Consider the following 27,283-nt stretch of genomic DNA (forward strand, 5'->3'; position numbering starts at 1 on the left):
CTGATGGAAAGAGTACTCCAGCAAGAAGCCGGTTCTGGGGTCTTCATAGACAAGTGCTAGGGGCTTTGACATGGTGGAATTCTGAACCCATGGGATAGTGTCTATGTTCACTCTTGGGGTAAAGTTGAGACAAGAGATGCAGGAGGAGAGATGACGAACGAACACCCATCTAGAAGACACACCCATTAGGGCTTCCCACAGAACCCCACGGGTTCTGGGCTACAGGTAGAGAGTTCCACGGCCAGGGGAGGACAGAAGCCCTGGCAGGGCCAAAAATGGACTGGCTGTGCGGTTGCGCCTGTTCCCTCCCACCCCCAGGCTCATGCTTCACTTCTTGTGAGGTTCCAGGCAACACCACTTGTCTTTTACACCACACCTCCATATTTAAACACTGCTAAAAATCCTGTCTGGCTCAGTGGGAGGTGGGACCTAGGAGTCCCTGCCTTGGGCTTTGGGGTTCCGTCTACTTGGCGGCTAGCTAGCACCTGAGAAAAGTGGAACTGTGAAACTGGGCAACCGGGGCTTTCCAGACGCCAGGTTTGGAAAGGCTGGGGCCAGAAGGAGGGGGCTGCCCGCAGAGCGGGAGCCGCAGAGTGCCGTGATCCTCCAATCCTGCAGAGTGCTCCCAAGCAGAGGTGACCTCCAGCGAGGGGAGTCCCTGGACCCTAGGCCTGTAGGGCGAATCCACCGGTTTCCCGGTGATCTCCCAGGAGGGTGCAAGCAAGGCTGGAGGGGCGGGCGCTCAGGGCGCGGCCAGTGGCTCCTGGGGGGCGCACCGGCGGGGCTGGCTGGCCTTTGGCTGCTATTTCTGCAGACTGCCAGGAGAATGGCGGGACAGAGGGCTGTGGCCCGGATCGGGCCCGGGGCGCTGCTGGTTCTGCGCGCTCTGCTGGCCGCCGCGCACCCGCAGTGCTTGGACTTCAGGCCGCCCTTCCGGCCGCCGCAGCCGCTGAGCTTCTGCGCGCAGTACTCCGCCTTCGGCTGCTGCACCGCGGAGCAGGACGCGGCGCTGGCCCGGCGCTTCCGGGCCCTGGAGACCCGCATGGATGCCGGGGTGTGGGCGACGTGTGCCGGCTACGCTCTGGACATGCTGTGCCAGGTGAGCGGGTGCACGAGGGCACGTGGGACACTGGTCGCTGGCGGCGGGGGCCGGGGCGGAGCGGGAATGGCATCCCCAGAAGGGCGATACTCAGGAGTGGGTCCCAGACTTGGAGGGGAATGACGACCCTACAGGCATGAGACTTAGGAATGGATCCTGAACTTTGGAGGTGATGGCAACCACAGGAGCGGGTACCGGACTTTGGAGCTTGGAGGGTCCAAGAGGGAGTGACTTGGCAACAGGCGGGAAGACCTGGCATCCCAGGCTAGCTAGCTCTTGTCATTCATTTGCTTTGCAAAGATGTTGGGTTTTTTTTTTTTTTTTTCTTTTTCTTTTTTCGAGACAGGGTTTCTCTGTGTAGCCCAGGCTGTCCTGGAACTCACTCTGTAGACCAGGCTGGCATTGAACTCAGAAATCCTCCTGCCTCTGTGTCCCAAGTGCTGGGAGACAGAGGCGACGCCACTGCCCTGCTGATGTTGGGCCTTTTAGGAGCCTCAGTTCCTCTTAGAGACTCAAGACTCCTATTCTCTGGGACACCCTGGAAGCTCCCGCCCCCCCCCCCCCCCCCCCAGTGCCCCACTGCAGAGTCCTATCTCTGTCAGGTACCAGGATGAAGTCTTTGCTAAGTCGAGGAAGGCAGGATGGGAAGCTATGTAGCCAAATCTGGGGCATGACTTTGTCAGCAGTCTGGGGACTGCTTATTCCAATGAGGACTCTTCCACAGGTAGACTGAAAGGAGTAAACTGAGAGCCCATTCCTCAGGGCCAAGATGCTTAAAGCACTCACCTTTCCTTTCTGCTACTGGCCTCCTCACCTGGTAGAGTCTCTCCCCAGGTGAGTTACTCTCATCTCTCCTCTGATAGTGAAGCCCTTACTTCGATCCACGCTGAACTATCGCTTCCCTTATGTCGATGCGGAGTATCCTGCCTGCCTGATCTGATTGCAGGAATGCCAGCCATCCAGCCAGGGAAACCCCAAGGCGGGCCCAACCTAGGTCTGTAAGGTGAAGGATTCACGAATAGAAAGCGCCCTCCAACCCCTGTCAGACAGTACGGAAGTTCCCATCCCAGACAGCAGGGGGCAATCTGGAGGGGAAGACTTAAAAGGGCGGACTTGGGTTTGATATAGTACGTCTTCTCATGACTGAGAGCTTGCGAGGTTCACGGCTGTCTTTCAATTACATTATCTTTAAAACAGGATCAGATGTCTAACCGTCACCCCATACCACAGAGATGAAACGGCATAGGCAGAGCGGTTCATTTGGGGTTTGTAGGTAAATTCCTCTAGTGCTTCCTTGCTGGCCTAGAGAGAGAGCAGGGGTCAGGAGCTGCTTCAGGAAAGTGGTGACATGGCCCAGTGGCAGGTCAAAAGACGTGGACCACACTCAATGCCCTTGTGAAAAAAAGGTCATAGAGATAAGGAGATGGTGGAGGGGAGACCACAGCACTCTAGGGTGTCCTGTTCATCTTGCCATGGGTTCTACTAAGCCAACACTTGGTGCATCCCAAAGAGAGCCAGAGGGTATGGTGAACCACTCACCTCTCTCCCCATCCCGGAAGTCCACCCAGACGTGTCCATTGCTATCCCTGCCTCACCTAGAGCAATAGAAGAATTCCTACAACGGGGCAGTGTTTACTTTTAGGGTACTCCCCATTTGCTGGGCCCAGCATGGCAAAGGAGATGGACAGGACCAGGGAGGAGGAAGAAGCCAATCCTGAGGCTGTTTGCTGGCAGAAGGCTCCTCTTTTTCCTTGGGAAACTGCCCAAAATGGCCTGGCCTGAGAAAGTCTGTGGTAGAGTGTCTGCTTATACCTCCAGTGAGGCGTCTCTGGGGGTGACCTCATGTCTGGACTGAGTTTGCATCAGGCGGTCTGCCTGCCAAGGCTGTGGTGTGGTCTCCCTGAAGCGGGTGTCCCAGGAGAGTGTGGGAGCGCCATCATCACAGCCACCAATCGCAAGGAGCCTTACCTACAGGTTTCTGTCAGTGATCGTTCAAGACGCACAGCTGTCTTGTGGGGGCAGGAGGTTCTTTCCTGAGGCTTTGCCCTCCTCTGGGAAAATGTGTCAGGCAATGGTGTTTGTCACATGGCAAGCTCAGTATGACTGGTGTGTGGTTCACACATGGCGAACTTCTCTTCGGCTGGATGCATGAGGTCATGAGCGGGAGTTCATGTGAGTAGTAACCCATGAAGGTGCTCAGCAGGCTCATGCAGGCAGCAGACATGTCCCCAGGGCCGGAGAGGGGTTGGTTCTGTGCTGCTGGGCCCAGAGGCAGTTGCAACTCACAGACGTAGCCTCAAAAGCCTCTTCATTCATTTCAGGAGACAGACAGACAGACAGACAGACATGCAACCAAGAAACTATCCCTAGGTACCATGGCAAGTAGCAAAAAGCCCTCAAAAAATCTGGGACAGGCCAGAAGAGTGACCATTGAGCCACCCACCCCTTCAGGGTTCATTTCATTTGAACACTTTGGCGTCTCAGTTGTTCGTTGCTCTCAACAACTCTAGGAGGTTGGAGTCCTCGTCCTCTTTATAGATGGGGACACAGGCACAGAGAGGTAAAGAGTTTGCCAAACATCACACATGGAACATAAACTCTGGCTCCAAAGCCCTTCATGTGGCCATGTTAAAACACTGCCTCCTGCCCTGAAGCCAAACTGTGTGTTAGACCCTGTGCCGCCTGCCCTCGAGGGCCTCATAGTCTGTGGGGTAGAAGCCAGCAAAGAGATAATTGAGTCCCCGGTCAGGCAATGAAGACAGCCCACCTCTGGTGAAGCAGGGGTAATGGAAGAAGAGCAGCCTTCACTTCCTGAAGTAACAAATTACCAGGAGAAGAATCTGTGTGTGAGTCAGAGATAGTGTCATGGGCACCCTAGGGCAGGAGCCTGTCCCGGGGAAAGGAAGGAGGCGGAGGCTTGTGGGGTGGGCCTTGCATCATGAATAGGAGTTTGCCAGATGTGGAAGTGAGGGAGGAAGGAACATCCCACAGAAGGAACATTGTGTACAAGACTCAAGTCTTCCCTGCGGGGGGTGGGGTGGGGTGGGAGAGAGAGAGAGAGAGAGAGAGAGAGAGAGAGAATGGGATGGGGGGGCGAGGGAAGAGGGGTTGTGGGGGGGGAGGAAGGGGGGGGAGAGGAGAGGCTGGGGGGGGGGGGGAGGGGCTAAGAAGCCGTCAGGACTTGCAGCCATGAGTCATGAGTGTCAGTAACTGGTCTGTGGCAACCTTGGGGCCATTAGGTGGCAGGCACCTTACCCCTGTGGATGCTTCACTGTGCCTGGACATGAGGTCCAGTGACAGAGTACCCTCTCTGCCAAAGCAGCTACTGTCCCCTGTTGTCATTTACTAATTCTGGGTAGCTTCAGTCTGAGTCTCATTCACACTGTGTGTAAGCAAGAACAGAGAGACCACATGTAAAAGACGACATGTAAAAGACCACTGGATACTATACGGGTATGTGCCAAGGTCCTCACCAGGTTCCCAGAGCCCCTGTGTCCCTCCATGTGACCATTGGCATCACAGAGAAACTGCCCTGCAGAGGGGAATAGAAGCTTGTGTGTCCTCTTAGGTCTCCTGCTGGCCACTGCTGGCCTACAGTAGCATCCACAGGATCACAGAAGAGCTGGCCTTGCACGGTCTGAGGTTTGGCCATCTGGCCTGCCACCCACAGGGTGCAGAGTGTCATATACGATATGACACTTCAGTCAGGGATGGGGACTGACCAGAGATGCCACGAACGTACAGAGCTTGTCAGGTGAGACTCAGCACACAGCAACAGGGGCCAGGTTATGGGATGACTGAAGCTTTAACTGTAGAGAGCCTGGCCTGGACGTTAGCTGCCCTTTTCCTTTCCTTTTTGGAGCCAGAGTTCTCCTGCTACAGCCCAGCCTGGTCTTCTGGTGAAAGCAGGCAGTGCGTGGCTACCACTGTCCTCTCTGTCTAGGAATTGCATCACTAAGGTCTCAGGGGATCTAGAGCTGAGTCAGCTCTGGGGGTGGCAGGAGTGGCAATAAGGACCTGCCACACCAGAGAGAAGCAACCATAGCATGAAGCACTCCACAGAAGGTCCTCAGAGAGCACGGGGTTCTGGAGAGTTTTGTGGCGGCAAGGACGCCGGAACGGCCTGTAAGGGGGTCATGTGACTGACTCCAACAAACCCAGCCGAATGGTAGGACTGACTAGGGCAGGGTGGAAGACGGATCCATTATCTATGTGCACACTCCTGTGTGTGATCACAGGCTTGCTCCCCGAGGCAGTGACTTTCCTCCCACGAACGGGGAAGCCTGCATGGCAGAAAATGATGAATTCTACCTACTCCAGGCAGAGCCAGGAAAAGGACTCTGGTCTGGCAGTGTCCAAGGAGATTCATTCATCCCACAGAATTCTGTGCTTGTAGTGGCAGGGAGGTGAGAGGCAGGGTCCTGCTGGGAGGGGCTGAGTCTGAGGGCAGATTAGAAGGTCAGAGTATCCTGGGGGTCATAGCCTCACTCCCGCCCCCCACCCCCAGGTACTACACACATGTTGCCTGTCTAGTTAAGGATATAGTGGGGTAGACCTGAGACCAAGTCTAGATGCCTCTACTAACCTGGGCATATATATCACTGAATAACACTGGGAGCTCTGAGCCTTAGTTTCCCCCCTGTGAATTACTCATAAACAGTAAATGGATGATAGAAGGCAGGCAAGGTAAACTGTGCCCCGCCTGGGTTTATGTGAGGGTCTGGGATACTGCAGTAAAGAAGACCAAAGCTGGGCTGGAGAGATGGCTCAGTGGGTAAGAGCACCCGATTGCTCTTCCGAAGGTCCAGAGTTCAAATCCCAGCAACCACATGGTGGCTCACAAACCATCCATAACGAGATCTGGTGCCCTCTTCTGGAGTGTCTGAAGACAGCTACAGTGTACTTACATATAATAAATAAATTAATCTTAAAAAAAAAAAAAGAAGACCAAAGCTTCTTGCCTTGATAGAAGGCATATCCTGATGAGGACGGGCCGTAAGCAAGTGCAATGATCCGTTTTGGTATAGTGAAGGTTCATGGAAAATTTCTTGGGCTTTGTTTTTCTAGGTAGTCAAAGGCCAGGAAGTAATGGCAGGGAGGCCTGGAGGGGAAGGTCAGATCTTAGGAGGTGACCTTTGAATGGGGACACAAAAGCAAGAAGTGAATCGCGCAGGTGTAGGCTCTCCTCCTGGTGTCTCTGAGCCCTCCTGTCTCTACAGGAATGCTCACCCTATGCGGCCCATCTCTATGACGCTGAGGATCCGGCCACCCCACTTCGGACAGTGCCTGGCCTGTGTGAAGATTATTGCCTGGACATGTGGCAGACCTGCCGAGGCCTCTTTCGTCTCCTCTCCCCTGACCGTGAACTCTGGGCCCTGGAGAGCAACCGGGCCAAATTATGCCGCTACCTGTCGCTAGATGACACCGACTACTGTTTCCCAAGCCTGCTGGTCAATGAGAACCTCAACTCGAACCTGGGCCGTGTAGTGGCTGATGCCAAGGGCTGCCTGCAGCTGTGTTTGGAGGAGGTGGCCAATGGACTTCGAAACCCGGTTGCCATGGTACATGCCAGGGATGGCAGCCACCGCTTCTTCGTGGCAGAGCAGGTGGGGCTGGTGTGGACCTACCTGCCTGACCGCTCCCGCCTGGAGAAGCCCTTCCTGAATGTGAGCCAAGCAGTGCTTACTTCGCCCTGGGAAGGGGACGAACGTGGCTTCCTGGGTCTTGCCTTCCACCCCCGCTTCCCACATCCCAGCAAACTCTATGTCTACTATTCCGTGGGGGTCGGCTTCCGAGAGTGGATCCGCATCAGCGAGTTCAGAGTCTCAGAGGGTGACGAGAACACAGTGGATCATGGCTCAGAGAGGTGGATTCTGGGAGCCCCAGCCAAGGGGGAGTGTGTGTGTGTGGGGGGGGGGGCTGAGCGGTCGGTCATGTGGGAGGCTGCGTGACACACACTGCCATGGCTGCACTAGCGTGTCTTTCTTAAATGCTGTGAATATTTAACACCCAAATGTGTGTTCAGGGGTGAATCACATGCTCTGTGGCCTGGGAGGAATTATTTTGCAAAACAGATAAGGCGTGGGGGGGGCATGTCCTGACCTCTGCCTCTGTCATTCTAGTCGAGTTCTGTGGAAGGCTATTTCATCTGACTTGTAAAACTGGATAAGGTCACAGCTCAGAGCAGAAAAGTGACCTGTGAGGTCACACAGCTAGGAAGCCTTCCAAGCTGGAGTCCTGGTCTGCTCTCAGAAGTGCATCCCATCATTGGGCTTGCTGGGCTGTGGTCAGAGGTCACCATTCTTGCCCCAACAGCCAGCTTTTCCCCCAGCCTCTTCATTCTCAGTCTCTGGCAGCTGGCCCTTTCTCCTGCTCCAGTCTAAATCTCACTCTCTTCCTTTCACTCTCTTCCTTTCACTCCCTCCCTCTTCCTTTTCCTCTCCCCCTCTCCCTCTCTCTCTGTCTTTTAGTCTTTCTCCTTCCCATCTCTATCCCTGCCTCTGTCTCTCAGTCTTTCTCCCTTCCTTGTCTCCCTCTCTGTCTCCGCCTCTTTGTCCCTGTGTCTGTCTGTCTGTCTGTCTGTCTGTCTCTCCTTGTGTAGCCCAGGCTGTGGGCTGCATTGAACTTCCTATGTAGCCTATGCCTCAAACTCCCGATCCTGGCTGTGTCTCTACCTCCCAAGTATGGGGATTACAGGTATTGGTGACCATGTCCAGCTCTTACCCCGTTTAATCTGCTCCTACTCTGGGCCCCCCAGGGTCTGCAGAACCTATTCTCTATTATTTATGTCTCAATTGTTCAGAGGGCTTGGTCACCCTGTTCCAGAGACTCTCCCAGGCACAAGTGAATACTGAAAATAAGGGTCTTGAAAGTTGTTGGAAGATCAGCCTGGGGAAGGCAGCAACGAACCTGGGCCACTGGAGAAACTTACCTCCTCCTACCGCTGGAGGGACCCAGGGAAAAGTGAAGTGCCATAGCCCCAGAACTGTAGGGTATGTCAGGTTGGAGGCCAATCTAACTGGAGCCATGGTGGGAGGGGCAACTGTTGCAGAGATGTTGTCATTAAACACAAGCAAAACACCAACCCCACACCTGGCTCTCCTAATGCCTTCTATTGGCTGATATAGTTCAGGTAGCAAAGGAGCATGGGAAATGTAGTTCAGAGGCACTGACTGTCTCTAACCCCAAGTAGAGGCAAGCAGGAACAAAGGATGAGGTGTGTTGGTAAAAATGGCAATGAAAAGCCACCATGCATTTGATGAAACTGTGAAATGCTGATGTTGGATAAATAGAAAGGAGAAACAGCCCAAAAACGGTAGCTTTGAGGGTTATAATCTTGTCTTAGAGCATTAGTTTTTTTTTTGTTTGTTTGTTTTTGTTTTTTTGTTTTTGTTTTTTAAAGATTTATTTATTTATTATATGTAAGTACACTGTAGCTGTCTTCAGACACTCCAGAAGAGGGCGTCAGATCTTGTTACAGATGGTTGTGAGCCACCATGTGGTTGCTGGGATTTGAACTCCGGACCTTCGGAAGATCAGTCGGGTGCTCTTACCCACTGAGCCATCTCACCAGCCCCTAGAGCATTAGTTTTGACTCGAGTTATCTGGCAGCCAGAGGGGGTGGCGCGGAGGGGGGGGGGCAGAATTTTCAGGATTACAGCCAAGCCTGAGAGACCACTTCTCAATTACAGAAGGTTTGTCCCATGGACCTGACAGGTGGAGAAGGAGCATGAAAGCACGTGCCTCCAACAGTGACTTAAAAAAGGCTCATGGTAAAACACTGAGAGTGGTTGGTACATTCCGTATAATAGCAGCTCTTAGGAAGTGGAGGCAACAAGATCCAGAGGGATTCAGAGGCAGGTGAGATGGCTCAGCGGTTAAGAGCCCTGACTGCTCTTCCAGAGGTCCTGAGTTCAATTCCCAGCAACCACTTGGTGGCTCACAACCATCTGTAATGAGATCTAGTGCCTTCTTCTGGTTTGCAGGCATACATGCAGACGGAACACTGTACATATGAATAAATAAATTAAAAATAAATACATCTTTAAAAAACAAATCCAGAGGGTCAGGAGTTCAAAGCCATCCTTGGCTACACAGCCTGTTCCAAGCTAGCCAAAGCTACTTAATAACCTGTCTTTAAAAAAAGAAAAAAGATCAGGTAGATGTGATCATATGTGCCTTCATTCCCAGCACTATGGAGTCAGAGCCAGGTGGATGTCTGTGAGTTCAAGGATAGCTTGGTCTACATAGTGAGTTCCAGGGCAACCAGGGATATATAGTGAGATCCTGCCTAAAAACAAATGAACAAACAAAAAAAAAAATCTGGAGATGAAGAGCTAACTTCACGGTTAACAGCATCTGCCGCTCTTTTGCTGGTCCTGAGTTCAGTTTTCCAATAGCTCATAACAGCGGACAACTTCAGTACCAGGATCTGCTGCTCTCTTCTAGTACCAGGGTACCCACATTCATGTGGCAGATGCATACCCCCCCCAATAGAAATAAAATCCATTAATTTAAATACAGAACATAAAGTATACATAGTCACATGTTTTAACCTGAGGCTTCAACGAGGGTCCTCTGGGCACCTCAAACAGAACTTGACTTACCCAGAGGGAGAAGTTGGAGTGCCTGGCCAGCTAGCAGGGCCAGGAGGGAGCCATCACTGGTGCCCAGGTCAGTTGTCAGTGTCTTCCCATGGTTGGAAGATGTGGGTGACCAGAAGTCTGAGTTGACCTCTGCTTGGAGGACCCTGAATCTGAGACTCTGTAAGGGTCATATGCAGTAGCTATGCCATGGAAAGATCTAGTCACGATTGTTTTTCTAATGACTTGGACTCTCTGTGTCTTGCTTTTTGTTTGTTTGTTTTTCTTATTTGCTTGTTTATTTTGTTTTTTTTTTTTTTGGTGGTTTTTGTTTTGCTTTCCTGCTCTGTTTCCATAGGGATAATGAGGTTAGTGCAGTGGCTGGTCTTGTTGAACCTGGTTATTCTGGGATTATCTATCTGTCTGTCTGTCTGTCTGTCTATCTATCTATCTGTCCCTATCTATCTATCTATCTATCTATCTATCTATCTATCTATCTCACTATGTAGACCAAGCTGTTCTTAAACTCACAGACATCTACCTGCCTCTGACTCCATAGTGCTGAAAATGAAGGCATGTACCACCACACCCACCTGCCCACCTGATTTTACTTTTTAAAATATATGTAATATATTTTCTATATTATATAATAATATAATGTATTATATAATAAGAACATATTATATATATATATTAACTGGGGTGGGGTGTCTAGTACAGGAAATTAGCCACGAGGCAGGGAAAGGGCTAAAGGGCTGCAGAAGTGTTGGGGAGAGCCAGTGGAGAGACCACCAAACTGCTGTATGTGGTTGCTCCTGGGATAGAGGAACCCACTGGAGGAGTGTGCATGGCTGTTTCTGCCATTGGCTGAGATGTTCACAGTTGCCACGCTTGTATCTCTGTCGCGACTGCTTCTCGGGACAGAGAAGGGCAGTGTCTCCCTTCCTCTTGCCTTCCCCCATCCATGACAAGCCCTGGCGGAAAGTCAGCTGACTGAGTACAGTGAAGGTTTCCTCTAGTGGCAGTAAGGAGCTACCAGGGAGTGTGGAGCTAAAGGCCTGTCCCACTGCCCCTGGGAAGCTCGGACCTAGCAATCAAGAGTAAAGGTCAAACATGCTCTGAATCACTAGTTGTCAGGTGGGAAACAAGATATGGTAAACGGGGAAGTTGACAAGATTCCATTGGGTACCAGGGATGGAAAGCACTAGCCCAGAGTTCTGGTCCCAGCCCTGATGCTGGGGGCCTGTGTGCTCCCAAGTGAGTCATTCAAGCATTCCGAGCATCCAGTTCCTTCCTTGACACAGTGAAGTGAATTAATTATCCCTACCCAACCTACCTACAGGTCCTTGGGAAAAATAACCTGCTATAAGAGATACAAAGTCTTTCCCTTGCAGTCGGAGAGAAGGTTTTACTGCTGTTTGGGGGTCACCGTTTGGAAGGTGTTTTTATTGAGCGGGTGTTTCTCTTTCTTTAGGATAATTCTGGAGATCGAAGAACCAGCTTCCAATCACAATGGGGGCCAGCTGCTCTTTGGGGATGACGGCTTCCTCTACATCTTTACTGGAGACGGCGGGATGGCTGGAGACCCCTTTGGGAAGTTTGGAAATGCACAAAACAAGTACGCCCTGCTTCTGCTTGGCCGAGCCTTTGGTTTGCACACAGAGCATCTTAAGGGTTTCTGGAGGGAGAGCTTCTGTCCCAGCACACAGAGCAGGGTGGTAGCCTGCAGTTAGCTGGGACCTCAGCTAAGTCAAGTACTTCCCATTGATTAGCGAGGACAGTGATGAACTCAGTGGGAGACTTGTCCTGAGGAAAGAAGGCGCCAGCAGTTGTCCAGGGTCAGGCACAGTACTCAGTTACACAGACAGAAGTGACAGCAAGAAGCTTTTGAGGATGGGTTTTTTTCCTAGGTGAGCGCTGGCCTGTGGGCCTTGCTGGGGTAAAGGCAGAGTGTATTCCCATAAGAAACCCTTATGTGAGTGCAGTCTCTCCTTCATTCTCATTTATCTATTCCCTCTTCTGAGCAAATGGCCTGGCCTTTTCTTTTCACGTGTGTGTGCATGCACATAAACACACATTAGGAGCTGTCATGTATATAGACAGGCATGTGCAGGAGGCCCCAGCCAGTCTCTCCGGTTCCTGTAGCGCACGTGCACAGCCTCTCTTGGCCCAGAAAGTAACGGTGGTAGTGAGGATGTGTGGGTTACAGTTTGTGGCTTATTCATTCCTGTTTGACAGTGAGACACATGCAACCTTTGCAGCTTAGTCATGTGCTTGGAGCCAAGCTGAGAAATGAAATGGGGATACGTGGGGAATCGAGCAGAAGTTAAAAGCATCCTTTTGCTGCTAGGAGTTTGCCTCTTGTAGATCCTGCAGCTGGATGTGGGGTGTGAAGGTGGGGGCCTGGAGCTTCTGGCCCCAAGGGATTAAGCATTGCCACTGTTGGTTACATTTGTGAGGTTGTTGAAAGTGAGGGAGACACTGGGTTCTCATGCTACAAGTATAGTGATAGTTATGCAAATGTGTCACCAACTGCACCAACTCTGCCTTTCGGGCCAGAGTGGAGGGAGGAGTCAGCTCTCCAGTGCTAACAGAGAGGGAGGGCTGCATAGAGCCAGCAGAGCAGAAACCACCCTGCCCATTGTGCTAACTCCAGGTATCTTCTAGGTCAGTGGTTCTCAACTTTCCTAATGCTGACCTTTTATCACAGTTCCTCATGCTGTGGTGACCTCCAGTCATAAAATCGTTTTGTTGTTACTTTATAACTGTAATGTTACTACTGTGTTATGAATCGTAATGTATTACAAAGGGGTCGCGACCTTAAGGTTGAGAACCACTGGTGTCGCCGGTTCCCATTGCGAACCACTTTGCCCGTGTGATCAACAGCTACTTTCTCTCTCCTCTCAGAGCTGCCAGGAGTTTAGGGCATATGTGCCCCCTCACCGGCTATACTTGGTAGTGTTTGATATAGACTTTGGTGGCCTGTGCTGGCTCAGTGGCTCTCAGCATTTGTGGTCCCCCGCTACGTGGGAGCACCCGACTGGCTATGAAAAGGACATAAGCACGAGTTATTTTTCTAGTACAGTCTTCACCTTATATAGCACAGCAATGTGAGCAGCAGCACCCACAATATTACAGCTCGGGATAGTGGCATTCCATAGGCAGTTGTGGTATAGAGCTTGAGTTTCTTGGGCTAGGTGCAGCTGAATGTCAGGCTGGCTGGTGGCTTGTCATAGTTCCGGTGCCCACTCTAAAGGGCAGTCTGACCTGAAAGGTAAACTGTGAGAAGGCAATGCAGCGATAGGAGGTGGGTTAGGGCTTGCTGCGCAACGAGTGAGAGATAGACACACAGAAAGAGCCCGTGCAAGTGGTTGAGCAGGGCTGGACTCGTGGGTGGCGCATCCTTCCTGCCTCCGGCGTAGACTCAACGTAACCAGCCGGGGCTCTCCTCCCGGGTCGCAGGTCTGCTCTGCTGGGCAAGGTGCTGCGCATCGACGTGGACCGTAAGGAGCGAGGCCTCCTTTACGGCATCCCTCCGGACAACCCGTTCGTGGATGATCCCGGAGCGCGGCCCGAGGTCTATGCCCTGGGTGTGCGCAACATGTGGCGCTGCTCCTTCGACCGCGGAGACCCAATGTCTGGCACTGGCCGTGGGCGCCTGTTCTGCGGGGACGTGGGCCAGAACAAGTACGAGGAGGTGGACCTGGTGGAGCGGGGCCGCAACTACGGCTGGCGCGCTCGTGAGGGCTTCGAGTGCTACGACCGCAAGCTGTGCGCCAACGCCTCCCTCGGTGACCGGGTCCCTGGGGACCTCCAAACAGGATCTGTCCAGTCCTCCCCGTTTCCTTAGCTAGATCTGTCCTGGCCCGCTCCTATGTAGACCCTCGACATGGATCCAGTCCGACCACCCCATCTTCTTGCCCCCCCCCCGCCCCCCAACTCGGATCATCATAACTCCAGGACCCCAAACCTATATCCGCCATGTCCCACTCCTCCCTGGGCTCAGAGACTGAGATCTGTTGCATTCCTCTGGGGACCTCCAATTCAGATCTCACCCCTTTCATTCAGCCTAATGGCCCTCTGGGGACCTCCTGCTTCACACCTTCCCTGGAAACCCCACCATCTCTGACCGCACTGTCTCCCCAACATCCATATAGTATTATCCCCTAGCCCTTTCACCTGACTGGCTTTTCCCACTCCAGACCTCCTTGTACTTAAAGTGTCCCTTCAAGCAACATTTTAGGCTCCTTCTCACCATGCACCCCCTGCCGAGCTCCTAAAAAATTTAGGCCCCTCCAAAGCACTGGGCCTCAGGACGAACCCACTTTCTCATCTGCCCCTCAGATGACGTGCTGCCGATTTTCGCCTACCCGCACAAGCTGGGTAAATCAGTCACGGGAGGCTACGTGTACCGGGGTTGTGAGTACCCCAATCTCAATGGCCTCTACATTTTTGGCGATTTCATGAGCGGGTAAGTGGCGGCCCACATGGCCTATGCTCTCCCTAAGTGGTAAAAAGGAGAGTGTGTTTGTAAGCGTGTGTTCAGGAGTGGGCCAAACAGATCTCTTCCTCAGGAAGAAAGTCCCGGTTGCCCTTAGGAATGATCGGTGTGTGCAAAGCTGGACAGATGGATGAGTGGATACAAGGATGGATGGGGACGGGGGGGGGGGGGTTGGAGAGATGGCTCAGAGGTTAAGAGCACTCACTGCTCTGAGTTCAATTCTCAGCAACCACATGGTATCTGTAATTGCCCTCTTCTGCTGTGTTTGAAGGCAGGCGACATTGTACTCACATACATTAAACAAGCAAACAAACAAACAAACAAATCTTAAAAAAAAAGATGGCTGGCTGGACAGGTGGATGAACAGGTGTATGAATAACTGGATAGATAAGTAAATGGATGGACAGATTCCCTTGTGTAGCATACTAGCGATGCCCTCACAGTTTGTCTTCCTTTCCAGGCGACTGATGTCTCTCCGAGAGAACCCAGAGACAGGACAATGGAAGTATAGCGAGGTCTGTATGGGCCGTGGACAGACCTGTGCTTTCCCAGGTCTCATCAACAACTACTACCCCTACATCATCTCCTTTGCGGAGGACGAGGCTGGTGAGCATGCAGAGAGCCCTCCGTCCTTGCCCTCGCCGTGCTTGGGACTGTGACCACCAACTCTGGTCACCCTTCTGGCCTCTGACGTGAAGGCAGCTTAAGAATGAAATGGCTTCCGTGCCGGGTAGGGGGTGGGGTGGGCGTGTCTCTGGGGATGGGCGTGTCTCTGGGGCTTGGGCTTTTCCTTGTGTGTTCTTGGATCAGCCCTAGAATCTCTAGAATCTCCAGAACTTCCCCTTTCTTATCTGGAAAATAGAAAGGTCATCCCCTTCCCATAGATGGGAATGTTAGAGACTTAATGGATACAAATCCCCAGAGCCAGCGCAGGGGCAGGAAAGATCTGGAATAGACAAGGGAGGGAAGGGCTGGGCCCCTGATGCTAAGTGCGTTTGAGCTATTGAGGAAACTCCGCTGTCATTTCAAAGCAGGCAGATACAGCCTTCTAGCCCGTCGCCGGACCTTATGTTCCCAGCATTCCTGGTCTAGATGCAGGGGACAGAGGGGGAAGGGAGAGAAGAAGGGATCTCCCTCCAGTATCCTGCCTTTGTCCTTGGCCCCGGGATTGTTCCCAGACAAAAGGCCAGGGGCCCCCAGCAGGCCCTGGTACAAGCTTGTTGAGGTTACCAGGCAACGCTCACCGCGGCCTCTGGAGGGGTATCTCCTGCAGGGCCCAGTGCCCAAAGCCCCCAGGGCCTAGTCTGGGAAACCTTTGTTGAACTGACAACCTCCTCTCCTCATTAGAATGTGAATTTCCCAAAGGGCAGTCCCAGCCCCAGCCTCACCGAGGTCCTTAAGCTCGCTGAGCCCTTGGAAGCTCTTTCTTTTGGTCTGTAGGGGGTTAACGATGATTTAGAAGCAGCCTCCCCCTCCCCAGTCCGGTCTGAAAGGAAGATGCAGTTCTCAGGGGCCTTTCCTCAGTTCTTTGAATGACAGCGAGTGACAGAAAACCAGGAGGAGGCGCTTGTGAGCTAGCCAGCCCAAGGACAGCTAGATCTTCTATATATATAAAGTGCTGCCAGGGAAGGCAAAAGAGCCTCCCCATCCCCCACCCCCCATTCCCACCCCCCCACCCCCGGCTCCTGGGCGTCGACCTGTATTTTAGACATACTGAATGGTGTTGCAAGGACCTCTACTGCCCCAGTAACCTTCAAGAACATTCGAGCCAGGCAGTGGTGGCCCATGCCTTTAATCCCAGCATGGGAGGCAGAGGCAGGCGGACTTCTGAGTTTGAGGCCAGCCTGGTCTACAGAGTGAGTTCCAGGACAGCCAGGGCTACACAGAGAAACCATCTCAAAACAAAAACAAAAACAAAACAAACAAACAAACAAAAAAAACCCAAAAAAAAAAACAAAAAAAAACACTTGAAGCACAGAGACCAAGAGGACAAGGTCACCGTAGGCAGCACTGGCAGCTTCAGCATGGTCCTTATGTATACATGGGAGGTGAAAGCTGAGCCCTCAGATGATTGTGGCCAGCAGAATAGCCTGGCCAAACTCTATCCAAGCAGGGAGCAGGGGCATGGTTGGTGGAGGTGTGAGCCTTTATGGGGCCAGGCATGAGGAGACCTCTGGGAACTGTGCTGCAGAGGATCAAGGCATGCTGAGGTGTTAGGAGGCCAAAGCACCCTCTCAGGGTCTGTGGAGGTCAGGGTGGGGGTTCGGCTTCTGAGCCTGAGGGGGGCCTGGGTGGGGCAGGGCTGCCAGCACTTGGTTGCAGGCAGTTCTCACCCTCATTGCCTTGTTCCCTGTTCAAAGGGGAGCTGTACTTCATGTCCACGGGTGTTCCCAGTGCTACAGCTGCACATGGGGTCATCTACAAAGTCATCGATCCCTCCAGGTGAGTCCCTGAACTGGGCTCTGGCCCATATTGTCTGCAGAGACAGTAAGTTCCCTCCTCTTCCACCGACTCCCACATCCTCTGCCTGCCTCAGTTCTTGCTGTGAGGCCTAAACTGACTCCTGGGTCTGACGTATGCTCTCTCAGCTCCCCATTGGATGGTTAGGGAGATGAGTCACAAGCCAGGGGGCCCTAACCGTTGGCAGTATGCCCTGTGGGTATAAACCTGTAGCCCCTGGGTGCTTTTCCCCACTTACTTGCTCTCTTGTCTTACCTGGTCCTCATTCCGTTGTCATCTCTTGGCCTTGGAAATGTTCATCTTCTCCAGGGTAAAGGTTTCGTCTCCTCATCCCGGTCATACCCCTCAGATTCTGGGAATGGCACAGAGCAGACACTAGAGTGTGTTTAACGAATGACTGCATCATGGTCTTCGTAGAACCCCTTTGTAGATTTTTTTGCTCCTTGACCAGAGTAGCCAGTTACTTTGAAGCATACTAGGTTTAGAGAAGTTCTAAAACACACATTGAACCTAAACATTTGTTTCTCAGCCAGATATAGCAATGCACCCTTGTAACCCCAGCTATTTAGGGGGCTGGGGCAGGAGGATTGCAAGTTTGAGGCCAGCTTCTGAGAGTTCTAGGCTAGCCTAGGTATTTTAATAAGATCCAGTCTCAAAAGTGTGTGTGTGTGTGTGTGAGAGAGAGAGAGACAGAGAGACAGAGACAGACAGAGAGAGACAGACTAGGAACATAGTAGGCTTGTCTGGCATACACAAGGGCTAAGGCCTTGGGCTAGCTCTCCAGTTCATTTTTGCTGTTAACAGTCAGTTCAGGAAACACGTTTGCTAGAGAGTAGCACGAGGAGGCCCTCCCAGGAGCCAGTGGTGCTCCTGCAGAGGAGAACGCTTCCCCAGAAGGAGAGTGGTCAGTGAGTGGCCAGAGAAGTCACTGCGTAATGCATGTTCTCAAGGGGTCAAGGTGAGCGGTGACGAGGGTACTATTATGCCAGCCTAATGTTTGGGCAGGTTTTGTGCTATTGTCTAATGCCTCTAAAACCGACAGCTTCTGGAGGGGCATTCTAGTGAGCAGATGATGATTGTCAGGCTTGTTTACAGTAAGTGTGCATGTGTGTGCATGCGTGTGTGCATGCGTGTGTGCATGCCTGGGTGTGTGTGTGTGTGTGTGTATGTGTTTGAATGTGTGTGGGTGCACATGCATGCGTCTGTTTGTGTGCATGTGTGCCTGTGTGTGTGCATGCGTGTATGCATGCATGCATATGTAGGTATATGTGTTTGAATGTGTGTGGGTGTACATGCATGTGGAGGCCAGGGGTCACCAAGGTTGGGTGTCTCTCACTTTTGCTCCCCACCTTACATACGAAGGCAGGGTCTTTCTCTTCAACCTCATTATTTGGTAGTCTGCCTAGCTAGCTTGCTTTAGGGATTCCCTGTCTCCACTTGGGATTACAAATATTGTGCCAGTCTTGTATTTACATGAGTACTGGGGTCCCAATCCAGGCCTCATTCTTGTGTGACAAGTGCTTTGCACACTGAGTCACCTCCCGAGGCTCCTGACTTAACATTTTTTTTTTTTTTGATATAGGTTCTCTGTATTATGTATCTCTGGATGCCCTTAAACTCACAGAAACCCACTTGCCTATGTCTCTGAGTGCTGGGATTAAGGGTGTGGTCCACTACACCTGATTAAACTTACTATTTTTTAACCCCACACCCATCCTTGGTGTGGACGTCTTGTGTATGTGAGTGCGGGCATTCACGCGGTATGTCCTGAGAGAACGACTCTCAGGAGCTAGTTCTTAGCCTTCACGATAGCAGGCTCAAGAGTTAGTTTCTGGGCCATTCTCCTCCCTGTTTGCCATCTCGTGGTAGGGGTGCTAGGGTTTCAGATGTGGGCTGTCGCATCCAGCTTTGTGTATGGGGGTTGCTGAATTTAGTTTGCCGGCTGGCAACTGAAAGTGCTTTATCACTGAGGCCTGTTCTTGGTGCCTATTTTGTTTCTGTTGTAATAATAATAATAAATTACACGTAATATGCTATTGTATGTGTAATAGATTATAGATTATACTATATCTAATACTATTATTTTTTTAAGATTATTTATTCTATTATTTTATGTATATATGAGTACACTGTAGCTGTCTTCAGACACACCAGAAGAGGGCGTCAAATCCCATTAGAGATGGTTGTGAGCCACCATGTGGGTGCTAGGAATTGAACTCAGGACCTCTGGAAGATCAGGCAGTGTTCTTAACCTCTGAGCCATCTCTCCAGCCCTTCATTTTATTTGTTTGTTTGTTTGTTTGTTTATTGGTTTTTTGAGACAGGGTTTCTCTGTGTAGCCCTGGCTGTCCTGGAACTCACTTTGTAGGCCAGGCTGGCCTCGAACTCAGAAATCTGCCTGCCTCTGCCTCCCGAGTGCTGCGATTAAAGGCATGTGCCACCACGCCCGGCTCATTTTATTTTATTTTTTTAAGATTTATTTATTTATTTATTATATGTAAGTACACTGTAGCTGTCTTCAGACACACCAGAAGAGGGAGTCAGATCTCATTACGGATGGTTGTGAGCCACCATGTGGTTGCTGGGATTTGAACTCTGGACCTTCGGAAGAGCAGTCGGGTGCTCTTACCCACTGAGCCATCTCACCAGCCCCTCATTTTATTTTTTTAAGACAGGGTTTCACTATGTAACCTTGACTATCGTGGAACTCACTCTGTAGATAGACCAGGTGGGCCTGAAACTCACATAGATCTGCCTGCCTCTGCTACCTGAATGCTGGGATTAAAGGTATATGCCACCACACCTGACCCTTTTGCTTTTTTTTTTTTTAAGTCTAGGCTGGCTTTGAACTCATGCTTTTGCCCCTCAGTGCCAATGTTTCTGTACCCAGGAGATGCTCCCTCTTGATCTCAGAACCTCCATCTCTTGTAGTCAGCATGTTCTCTTAGTTTTTATTTTATTTATTTTAAAGATTTATTAGTATAAGTTCACTGTAGCTGTCTTCAGATTCACCAGAAGAGGACATCAGATCTCATTACAGATGGTTGTGAGCCACCATGTGGTGGCTGGGATTTGAACTCAGGACCTTTGGAAGAGCAGTCAGTGCTCTTAACCACTGAGCCATCTCTCCAGCCCTGTTCTCACAGCTCTTGTTTCCAGTCTGCAGGCAGCTTCTCAGACTCTGTGCTGTGTGCATGTGAGTGTTGTTTTAAATCATGACTTACACAGATTGATGTAACGTCTTGTCACAGACACTGTAAGCACAGCCCCCCTCCCCCCAACACACACTGTGTCTTCCCCAAGGTCTCGCCCACTTTCTTGTCTGTGACCTCACACTTGAACCACAATCAGCTCTTATCTCATTTGCTGGTCCCTGAGGGGTGTCATTGTCTCCACATGGCATCATCCCTCTCAAAAAGGATGCCAGTCATTGTCTCTGAGTCACTGAGACGTCATCATCGCTCATGATTTTTGCAAGTTAAGGTTATTTTCATTTTTAAAAACAATGCTGGGGCAGGGGGCGGGGTGGGGCAGGGGGCTGGGAGATCGATTAGTGATTTAGAATACTGGCTGTTCTCCCAGAGGACCTGGGTTAGGTTCCTAGCATCCACACTATGGCTCACAACCATTCAGAACCAGTTTCAGGGACCAGATGCCTTCCTCTGCTCTCTGCTGGTCCTGTGCTCATGTAGGGCACAGATGTTCATGTAAGCAAAATATTCATACACATAAAATAAAAACAATTTTTTTAAAAAAAAGAATGCTTCTCTAAGGACTTGTCACTTACACTGAACATCTAATTTTTGCCAGATGTCATCTTAGTTGCTTTCTAGCCTTTGATTTACAACAAACCCTGTCTCTTGGTTCACTGTGTCTGTGTGTGCAGAAAGGACCCGGGAGGACTTTGACCTTTCCCTGCTCAAGATCTTGGGGTTAGAGGCAGGCAGAAGTGAGTGGGACTCCTCCCTGTTCCTTCATCCTCCTCTCTTCCGTTTTTCTCCTTCGGAAGCAGTGTGTTTCCTGATACCCACACCTCAGATGCCTGCCAACTGACATGTGGAAAAGGAGGACACGGAGGAAGGCCCAGGGGTCACAGCTTGAACAGAACCACTGTGGTGTTTTGTTTTGTTTGAAATATAATCTCTTTAAGAGACTGCACCCTCCCCTGCTTCCTGGACCTGCCTGAAATGCAGACCCAGTGAGAGGTCAGAATAGAGATGGCTGCACCTCCATCTTTGAGAAGTCTGTGTGCCTTTTAAGAGCTACATTGTCCCCTTTCATGCCAAGTCTATCTGGGGGCCACTTCGTCATGTGGCTATTTCAATCCCAGGCTGATGGAACCCCCAGTGAAGTCCTGGACCCACGTGGGGGCAGGGTTGGAACAGAGTCAGACCCATTCAAAGGATCACAGATCAACAGCCAAAAACCAATTAAAATGGAGTTCTGGCCCTTGTGTTTCTGCAGGATGGGGAGGGAGGCTGTTCACACCCTGGCAACCTTTCTCAGACTCTTTTCTCTGAACGACAGGCCCCAAGACTGTGCTGGGCCTGCTGGGGATAGCTTCTCACAATTCATCCCTTTTGTCCACTATGTCTTTTATCTTGCCTTAATTCTCTGCATTTCTACAGAAACCACCAGAAACCCAGAAACTAGAGGCAGGGAAAGAGTCCTGAGGTGGAAGGGGTGGACAGGAATGGGACATTACAGGAGTAGGGTGGGCAACATAGTGGGGGGCAGCTATAGAGTGAAACGTTAGTAGCTGGACATTAGTTATAGTCATCCCTGGTCACACCTATCTGGCCCCTATCCTCTTGTCTCACTACAAGGGAAGGTGTTGGGATGTGTGTGTGTGTGTGTGTGTGTGTGCATGTGTATGGTATGGGATGAAAGACGAGTATCTCAAAGCTAGATCACAGTCCTGATCTTCTGTGTGTCTTTGGTAGACGGGCACCTCCAGGGAAATGTAAGATCCGCCCTGCTCAGGTGAAGGTGAAGAGCCATCTCATCCCCTTTGTGCCCAAGGAAAGTAAGTATTCTTCAGTGGGAAAGGGGGCTCCTGCTCCCTCAGGTCAGACTGGGGCACAGAGGGACCTAGAATGTTTCCACGGCCTCTATACCTAGCACCACGTCTGACACCTGGGAGAGACCCACTCAGTGTCAGTGAACTTTAAGTACAATGCGTCATGTTTGATCGATCCTTCGATTACGTCCAGGCAGTGGGCAGACCCCCCAGACTGGGGCCCAGAGGGCTGCAGCCTCAAGTAGGATGGGACAAGAAGAGGATAGCTGTGTCAGGCAAGGATGCTCAGAGCTCTTGGGAGGATGTCTATCTATGAGTAAGGGGGTGGGGCATTTGGGCTGTGCCTTCCATAGTTCCATTTTGTCCCTCTTGGTTTAGGGCAGAGGGAGCCAGGAGCAAACCCTATGTTCTGAAGGCCATTTAAAGCTGTGGATGACTGCCTGGGCATGGAGTCTTCTGAAAGGGTAGAGGGGGGTGTCCCACTGGGTCCATGCTAGGTAGAAACAGTGGCTTGGCACAGTAAGGTCGTTTGCATACTAAGAGATGAAGGGAATCCATCTGTCCATCTGCTCACCGATTCATCCACCTTCCATCCATCAACCCATCAGCCATCCACTCATTCACAAATTCACCCATCCATCATCCACCCATCCATCCACCCATCCACTCACCTATCCATCCATCCATTCATCTAGAAAGCCATTATCTACCTAGTCATTATCCATTCATCTATTGATCATCCATCCATCCTGCTATCGTCCATCCAGCAGTCCTTCTGTCATAGAGTTTCTATTGTTTTGACAAAACACCATGATCAAAAGCAACAAAGGCTTCATTTCCACTTCACAACTCTCAGGTCACAGTCCATCACTGAGAGAAGTCAGGGCAGGAACTCAATGCGGGAACCTGAATGCAGTAACTGAGGCAGAGGCCACGGTGGGGCACTGCTTACAGACTTGCTTGCTCGTGCCTTGCTCAACTTGCTTTTTTTAATATAACTCAGGAATGCACGGTTAGCACCACCCACAGTGTGATGGTTCCTTTCAGATCAACCATTATTCAAGAAAATGCCCCACTGATTTGCAAATCTTTTCCTTCCTTTTGACTTTTCCTCCCCCCCCCATCTCCCCCCCCCCCCCCCCCCCACGCCACCAGGCCATCCTACTCCCTGGGGCCTCAAGTCTCTCCAGGGTTTGGCCCATCTTCTCCCACTGAAGACTTCTCTATGTAGCCCTGGCTGTTTGGAACTCACTCTGAAACTATTGCTGTATCAACCCCCTCTGTGGCATTTGATTCTTCATGGAAAACCGAGGGCAGGAACCATGAGTCCTTAGCTTCCAGACAACTTCTCACTTATTGTGCCTGAATTTCAGGGTCGTCCCAATTCCTCAGGGCAGGGCTTGGGGCCATAGGCAGCAACAGACCTGCACAGTGCCTAACTGTTAACCACAGCTCACTGAGTGACTGAAGAAGTGCCCGACATTGCTTTAGGCTAGAATCCCTAGGGGTCAGGGAAACCGGTCAAACACAGCTGGCTCCCTAAGATGCACCCTAATCTTAGGGTCTGAGTAGAGCCAGACCAGGCGTCTTTCCTTAGGATCTGTTTTGCTGGCACAGGCTGGGGGCTGTGCTTGGCTGGGACAGCCAGTTCCCTCTGACCCCAGGCTTTTTCCCTCTTTGTAGAGTTCATCCGGACGCCAGAGAGCACTCCGCGCCCCACAGCCCGCGCTCCCACTAAGGCGCCCCGCCGTAGGCGCCCCACGGCTGCTCCTCCTGCCCCCACCCCGCGACCCACAAAGCCCGCAAGGCCCACCCGGCGACCAGGGGCCCGGAGGGGAGGCGGGCGACGGCGGGGACGTCCGAGTACCGCGGTCTCTGAACCCCAGAACGGCTCGGTGCGTCTGGTACGGCCCGCAGGCCTGAGCCCCGGCAGTGGTCGCGTGGAAGTGTTCATAGGCGGACGCTGGGGCACGGTGTGCGACGACGCCTGGGACACCAAGGCAGCCGCCGTGGTGTGTCGTCAGCTGGGCTTTGCGCACGCGGTGCGAGCCGCCAAGCGCGCGGAGTTTGGCGAGGGCCGCGCGCTCCGGATCTTGCTGGACGACGTGCGCTGCGCGGGCAGCGAACGCAACCTGCTGGAGTGCGCGCACGCTGGCGTGGGCACGCACAATTGCAAGCACGACGAGGACGCTGGCGTCGAGTGCAGCCACCAAGACCCGAACCTGTAGCCTGACCTCTCCTACCTGGCGGTGCTACTCTGGGAGTGGCCCCTTGGGTTTGCGGGCGAGCCGTGCAGTATGCACGAGCCAGGATGGAGGGTTCATCTGCACGTGACCTCGTGTGTGTGTGTGTGTGTGTGTGTGTGTGTGTGTGTGTGTGTGTGTGTGTGCGCGCACGCGAGCACGCGCACGTTGGATGAGATCTCGTATCTGTCAGCACTTCGGAGAGCAGCCACTGTTCGGGAACTGCACTGGGTAAGGGAAGCTGGATGCCTTTACAATGTCAGACTGAGGGAAGGGACCAGAGTTTCTCTGCCAGCGCCGAGTGACAGGCACCAGAACAGCAGGATGATGGCCTGAGAAAAATGGCTAGAACATGGGCAGCTGACCCAGTAGTCCGAGGCACCGCAGAAACAAATGGGCAGTCTGAGAGACACAGAGAAGGATCTCAAAGGGCCGGGGAGGGGAGGGGGCCTGTGGTCATTCGCTGCCCACCAGGGACCAGGCTGCCGAAAGGAACCAAGCACCCATGATGGAAGGCAGACTAGAGGGCCTGGAGGACCTCTGAAACTATTTGCTGAGTCCTGCAGGCAACCTGGGGAGGCTACTAAGTCCCCTCCATCCCTGACGGCAGAACTTCACCTATTCCTGGGCCAGAAGCTCCCTTCAGCCCCCAGTGTGGGTGGGGGCGGGGCTCTACTTTGATCCTCGACCATTTCTGTCCCCTCCCAGGGGATTCTCAGATTTCTCAGCCTCATGGGCTAATTTGCCCGTGGGGCCACCAAGACTACCCACTAGAGCTGTGTCAACAATTTGACTATTCACAACCCTTCCTTCCTTTCTCTTACCATCCCCCCCCCCCACACACACACCTAGAGGCTGGGGTGCAAGACAGGGTATAGCCCATGTCAGGCAGTGTGGCCAGGGCTCTGGGTGAGGCTCCTGGTCCAAGCTTTACAGGAAATAGTCATTCCTGCACTGAATTCCAAACTGAACAGGCCTGCATGGTGTTCCAGGCAGAGCGACTGGTACAGGCTCAGGCTCCTGGTCATCACAGCCGAGAATGGAGCGCTGTTGCACAGGCTCTCCCTGGTTGCTCTGCAACTTTGGAGCCGGTTGTTCTCTGGGAAATTTTTTTTTTTTTAAATTACTGAACTGTTAAGAAAATGACAAAAAAGGGAAAATATCATTTTCAAATTTTTAAAAAATTACTGAACTGTTAAGAAAATGACACAAAAAAGGGAAATATCATTTTCTGCAAATCTATGCAGCCCCAAGGCGGAGCAGCTGGGGAGCCTGTGCTGTCTGCATCTTTGCAGTGCAGTTCCTGTAGGGGCACAACGTGTCTACACCGTCTATTCTGGTTATTGATAGGAGGGCGAGGTTTGGGTGTGGAGAACGGTGCACTGGGCAGGCGCACTTGGTGTGCCAGGACTGGCTGGGAAGCTCCTCTCAGTCTTCAGCTCCCAAGGTGCCTGTGCCCACCTCTTATACACATTAAACTAGACGGGGTGGGAGTCCTAGTCCTCGCTGTGTGGCCTGACAACAGTAACTCCTCTGAGCCTTATGGGAAAATGGAGGTAACCAACAGGATTTATACACACACAAAGATCAAGGCAGCATCATAGATGTGCATTCCATGAAGTGAGAGCTTAGTAGTGACTTGGTGACATCGAGGTTGGCACCTGTGTTAGACAGGGAGGTGCGCCATGTGGAGGGACTGACCCTGAGGTGTCATGGGAAGAAGCAGGCAAAAAGGAGAAATGTGAGCCCTTTTTAAGCCCCATTAAGAAATGTTAGCACACGGAGAACTATTCCAGCTGGGCATCGGACCTCTCACCCGCTTCGTGGAGGAGAACTAGCCTTTATGCAGAACTGGCTGCATGCCAGATACCTCTGCTGTTAGATCATGTCATCCGGCCCCCAGCACTCCCAACGTCACCATCCCTCTCTCCATCCCCACAGTGGCTGTAAATCGATGTCCAGGGCTTTGGAGAACTGAGATCCACTTCTCAGTGCTTCCCCCCATCCTTATCTTTCCTCAGGCGGTACCTCTAGATCCCCTTTGCTACATGCCCTCAGTAGTTCCTGCTGGGAAATGGTACCCATGGGGGGATGCCCTGCCTAGTTTTTATGCCAGGTTGACACTAGCTAGAGTCATCCGAGAAGTGGGAGCCTCAGTTGAGAAGATACACCCACCAAATTGGCATGTGGGAAATGCCTGTGGGGCATTTTCTTGAGGAATGATTGATGAGGAAGGGTCCAGCCCACTGTGGTGGTGCCATCTATGGCTCAGTGGTCCTGGGTGGTATAACAGAGCAGGCTGAACAAACCACCCTAGGGAAGCGGCAGGGAGCAAGCCAGTAAGCAGTGCTCCCCCACGGCCTCAACATCAGTCCTTGTCTCCAGGTTCCTGATTTGAGCTCTTGCTCTGACTTCCCTGGATGAGGAACTAGAGGATATAAGTTTAAATAAACACCTTTTTCCTGAAGTTGCTTTTGGTCATGGTGTTTTGTCATAGCTATACAAACCTTAGCTAAGACAGGGAACATCTACAGCGGTAGTTGGCAGAAGCATCGTGTAAGGCATTTTCTCAATTAGTGATCAAGGGTTCTATAAGAAAGCAAGCTGAGCAAGCCAGGGGAACCGAGCCAATAAGGAGCATCCCTCCATGGCCTCTGCATCAGCTCCTGCTTCCTGACCTGCTTGAGTTTCAGTCCTGACTTCTTTTGGTGATGAACAGCAACGTGGAGGTAAAAATTGAATAAATCCTTTCCTCCCTAACTTGCTACTTGGTCATGATGTTTGTGTGGGAATAGAAATTCTGACTAAGAAATGATGCATTCAGGAGACAGACGAATCTCTCAGTTAGTTCCAGGCCAGCCTGGTCTACAGCCAAGGCTACACACACACACACACACACACACACACACACACACACACACAAAACTCCTGTCTCAAACAAACAAATAAACAAACTATATTTTATGTGTATTGATGTTTTACATACATGTATGTGTGTGCACCACTCATGTGCCTGTTGACTTCTGGGGACAGAGAGGGCATCAGAACCTCAGGAACTGAAGTTACAGATGGTTATGAGCCACCATGTAGGTGCTGGGAATCAAACCTGGGTCCTCTAGAAGAGCAGCCAGTGCTCTTAACTGCCAATCAATCTCTCTAGTCCATCTTCATTTTGATATATTTTGTTTAATCCAACATATTCAAAATATTTTAACATGCAGCCAATATAAAATGCCAGGGCTGGAGAGACGACTCTGTTGGTAAAGTTTTGACCTCAGAATGCGCATAAAAATATACAAATACTTGATAAAACATTAATGACAGTAACTTCTATGGGGCTTGTTGTGGTGGTGCACATGTGAAATTCCAGCAATGGTA

General features: G+C 51.6%; 1 protein-coding gene across 3 annotated transcripts; it reads left to right on the top strand.

The window, feature by feature from the left end:
• Positions 1 to 477: 477 nt before the first annotated feature.
• Positions 478 to 26,364, top strand: Hhipl1 (HHIP like 1). 3 transcript variants are annotated; one of them, XM_021179545.2, is made up of 9 exons: positions 478 to 1,099; positions 6,319 to 6,965; positions 11,156 to 11,299; positions 13,144 to 13,472; positions 14,026 to 14,152; positions 14,643 to 14,788; positions 16,543 to 16,624; positions 21,586 to 21,668; positions 23,346 to 26,364. In XM_021179545.2, the coding sequence occupies exons 1-9, from the start codon at positions 827 to 829 to the stop codon at positions 23,888 to 23,890; spliced, it is 2,376 nt and encodes a 791-aa protein (XP_021035204.1). In that variant the 5' UTR covers positions 478 to 826; the 3' UTR covers positions 23,891 to 26,364. The 3 variants fall into 3 exon arrangements, with proteins under 3 accessions (XP_021035204.1, XP_029340824.1, XP_029340823.1); XM_029484963.1 differs by lacking the exon at positions 478 to 1,099 and adding an exon at positions 5,250 to 5,267; XM_029484964.1 differs by lacking the exons at positions 21,586 to 21,668; positions 23,346 to 26,364 and adding an exon at positions 18,225 to 18,301.
• The last annotated feature ends 919 nt before the right edge of the window (positions 26,365 to 27,283 follow it).

The sequence above is a fragment of the Mus caroli genome, chromosome 12 (assembly GCF_900094665.2).
Source record: "Mus caroli chromosome 12, CAROLI_EIJ_v1.1, whole genome shotgun sequence".
NCBI classification, from domain to species: domain Eukaryota; kingdom Metazoa; phylum Chordata; class Mammalia; order Rodentia; family Muridae; genus Mus; species Mus caroli.